This window comes from Sceloporus undulatus, unplaced genomic scaffold (assembly GCF_019175285.1).
Source record: "Sceloporus undulatus isolate JIND9_A2432 ecotype Alabama unplaced genomic scaffold, SceUnd_v1.1 scaffold_3468, whole genome shotgun sequence".
NCBI classification, from domain to species: Eukaryota; Metazoa; Chordata; class Lepidosauria; order Squamata; family Phrynosomatidae; genus Sceloporus; species Sceloporus undulatus.
In genome coordinates this window covers 1-4,047 of record NW_024806388.1, presented here as the reverse complement: position 1 = coordinate 4,047, position 4,047 = coordinate 1, and the positions used below count along the sequence as shown (strand labels likewise).

Sequence of the window (4,047 nt, the reverse complement as noted above, 5' to 3'; positions counted from 1 at the left end):
CTGCATCTACACTGCATAAATAATCCAGTGTGACACCACTTTAACTTCCATGGCTCCATGCTAGAGAATTATGAGATTTGTATTTTTTTGTGAGACATGTTCCATCTTAGAGAAGCCTGGGATTTGCAGTTTGCTGAGGTATTCCAGCCCGTTCTGTCAGAGAGCTCTGCTGTCTCACCAAACTACAAATCCCAGGAGTCTGTAGGACTTCATGGGAGCCATGGCAGTTCAAGTGGTATCAAACAGCCTTTCTCTCTCTCTAAAGCAGAGGGCAAGCCAGGAGCAGCCAATGGCTTCCTTCAACAACAACAACAACAAAGGGGGGGAGTCTGTCTGTTGAAAAGGAAGAAGAAACGCCTGGCTCTCTTAATGAGTTAAGACTTCAACTCCCAGCATCCCTCGCCCTTGGCCATGCTAGCTAGGGTTCATGGGAAATGCAGTCCGTCCCCTGACCCCGCTTTAAGCCTCGCCTCCCTTAGTCCCGCCTTTGGCCAAACTCTGAACGTTTGACAAAAGGAGCAAGCTGTCCCTCGGCAGCCACCGTAGAAGCGCCGGAGGACTAATGGGAGTGTTTTGTCTCTCTGCAGCTTCCGTAGTCCACAGGCAAAGATGGCGGAGTATTCCTGTGTCAAGAAAACGAAGCTGGTTCTTAAGGGGACGAAATCGAAAAGGTTCGTGTGTTTCGAACCCAGCACCTCTTCTCAAGGCTGGGAGGGATCCATTCCCATTAAGGACTCCTTTTGGGTGCATCTACACTGTAGGAATAATCCAGTTGGACGCCGCTTTAACTTGCCCTGTGGTTCATGTTCTAGGAGAGCATCTGTGGCCTCTGGCCTCTTCCTGGGATGGGCACCAGAGGGTTTGGCTGTAAGAGCCCTGGGCCATGGCAGTGAAAGTGGAGAGCTGGGAGAGAGCAGAAGGGCCCCTTCGTCCTGCCACGCAGGGCCTCTCTCTCCGTCCAGGCATCCCCAGAGACAGAGGGCCTCCGAGGAGAGAGGGAGGAGGAGGAGGAGGCTCCATTCCTCTCCCTGGAGGGAAGCTCCTCCTGAGAACAGTGCTGACAGTCACTCTTTCTGGACGCTTTTCCTCTCTGCTATTCCCAGTTAGAATGGCAGTTTCAAGAAATGTTGCCTTGTCTTCCATGCTTGCTTCTTCCTCCTCCTCCTCCTTGTTGTTTCCTTTTCCTTTGTGTGCCAGGCCCTGAAGTCTGTGGACTCAAAACAGGGACTGCCTTGTTGCCCATGTCTGTAAAATGAACTAAGCTGCTTTGGCTAAAGAAGCAGGACGAAACGTTTAACAATGTAAATCAACAGACTCAGAGGCTCCCTTTCACTATGATGGAGGCTGTGTGAGAACAGCCCCATGCTTTACATAGTCAGCAAACAATTACAGTAAAACGGAAATGTCCCTTGGTGGTGTTGCCCATAAGAGGCACCCTTAGCACCAACAGTGCTTCATATGCTACTATAGAAGTAACCTTTTCACTTTGATATTTCAGAATAGTGCTGTGATGTAAGAAAAGGTTTGGGTTGTCAGGAAATGTACATTGCAAGCAAAGCATGCGGCTGATTTGTCCTTTTGCTTTGTTTTACAGCAAGAAAAAAAGCAAAGATAAGAAAAGGAAAAGAGAAGATAATGTTGAGGATCAGCTTGACATTGTTGGTAAGCCTTTCCACAAGAGAGGAATGAAGAGCATGGCTAATGTTTGCAATGGGGGTGTAGGGGAGGTCATATGGATCCATACGTTAGCTTTTAAATGAAACAGAAAAGATAATATTGGTCCAGAAACACACTGCAGAAATAATCCAGTTTGAGACTGCTTTAACTGCCCTGGATCAATGCTAGCGGATTCTGGGAACTGTAGTTTTGTGAGACATTTAGCTTTCTCTGTCAGAGAGCTCTGGCCCCACAACAAACTACAGTTCCCAGGATTCCCTAGCACTGAGCCAGGACAGTTAAAGCAGCCTGGATTATTTCCGCAGTGTGTTTTGGACCTTCGACAAATATCCCAGCCTTATGTTTTTTATGGCAGTTTCCCTGTTTCTGTTCACAGACATGATATATTATGTCACTTTGTTCTGATAGTATCAGGAGAAATCTATATATATAACAAAGAATGTATATATATATATTATACACACACATATAATAGAATAAAATATTATATATATATATATATATACACACACACACACACATACCTACCATACTAATGCTTCTTATTGATGGATGTTGCGTAGTGCGATGGAAACAACAGATATAGTATTGATATTCAGCTCAACATTCATTGAGTTTTCTGTGCAGTCCTTGGTGCCTAACAGTATCTTATATATATATATATATATATTCATTCAAGTATTTCCAAAATTTTTCTAGAGGCCCTTTCCAAAATGAAAGATAAGCAGTGATCTGTTCAGTAATTTAATAGATTTATTCTCACTGATAAGTTGTAACCATGTTGATTAAATAACTGTTCTTATGCATTATGCAGACAACCAATGTTTTCTTCTTAATCCCTCTCTTACATTAGAAGGCTGGTGGAAGGTAACAAACTTTGGTGAAATCACAGGAACTGTAGCCATAGAAATGGGTCTTGGAACATACATCAGTGCTCTTGACAATGGCCTGTTTACTCTTGGGGCTCCTCATAAAGGTTGGTATCAATTAATGTGGGTATAAATGTTCTCTCTCTTTGTCCCAGATAAGCTTTACTACTTACCTTAGACCATTCTAAGATCACCAACTGTATCCTATTAAACTTGAAGTAACCTCTAATCTTCATCCGGACATCATTGAAGAAGCCCTAGACTTACAAAGAAATTCAAAAGATGTCTTGCCGATGCATATACTGTACTTTTAATTATAATTTGGGGAAATTGCTTGTTAGAATGACAATTCCCCAAATCCTCTGAGGATGCTAAAAGTTGTAACCCATGAAAATAAATTTCCCACGTTCTGATTTTAACATATGGCTATCTCCCAGTAAGGAGTCTACAATCTGTCATTCTGGTTGGAGCGAAGGGCCAAGTTAACATGATAAAAATATATGCAGACTCAAGGATACAACCAAATCCTTTCTCTTGAAGAATGCTTATGGTTCAGTCACTGAGTCAGTAATGCTAACTGTATTATTTGTCAGTCAATTTCATGATGATGTTTCTGTACTGTACACATATGCCTCTTATGCTGTAAGACCAAGGTGAAAATTTCATATTCTTCTGGTGTTGCATAAAGCTCACTTCACTAACCGCTGTGAAAATCATTTATTATTTATTTCATATGAAAAATAGACAGGAGTATGTGGTGAAAATGACAAATTGGACACTGAGAAAAGCTATTAAGGTTTCAGGTGTCTTCAGTGCATTCTTTGAATGATGTGTAGCAGTAATTGTTAACACAATTCTCCAGTTTTAAGCAAACTATCACCTAATGTGTTTTTAATGTCTTCAGATGAAGGCCCTAGCCCACCTGAACAATTTACTGCTGTCAAGCTGTCAGATACAAGGTAATTGCTTTCCTTGGCTTTAAATTACTTTTGAGTTAATTGTGCTTTCATAGATTTTGATATAAAATAATGTCTGAGATGGGTTATCTCTTCCCAGATCTCCTAGCTTAGAAACAATATTATGCATGTGTGTGCCTGTCAACTTATGGCAACCCCAGAAATTTCATAGGATTTTTTCCCAAGCAATAAATACTCAGGTGGTTTTGACATTTCCCTTTGAAATACACTGGGCCCTTGGGATCCACTGAGTGTTGGTTCCAGGACTCCCCATGGATACCAAGACCAGTGGATGCTCAAATCCCATTAAATACAATGCCCCTTGTCCAAAATTACAAAAACAAGGTTTGCGTTTTTCATATTTTTATATATTTTTTAATATTTCCAAACTGTGGATGGTTGAATCTGTGAATGAGGAAATCCATGGATACGGAAGTCTGACCATACAGACTACACCACCTGATATTCATTGGCAGTCTCCCATCCAAGCACTGACCCTGACCCTGCTTCGCTTCCAAGATCAGACAGAATCTGGTGCCTTTAGG

At 41.9% G+C, this 4,047-nt stretch overlaps 1 protein-coding gene across 1 annotated transcript; it reads left to right on the top strand.

The window, feature by feature from the left end:
• Nucleotides 1-521: 521 nt before the first annotated feature.
• On the top strand, nt 522-3,661 carry LOC121918049 (protein FRG1-like). Its single transcript, XM_042444160.1, has 4 exons — nt 522-671; nt 1,595-1,662; nt 2,531-2,653; nt 3,451-3,661. Exons 1-4 carry the CDS (start codon nt 610-612, stop codon nt 3,507-3,509), a joined length of 312 nt encoding a protein of 103 aa, XP_042300094.1. The 5' UTR covers nt 522-609; the 3' UTR covers nt 3,510-3,661.
• The last annotated feature ends 386 nt before the right edge of the window (nt 3,662-4,047 follow it).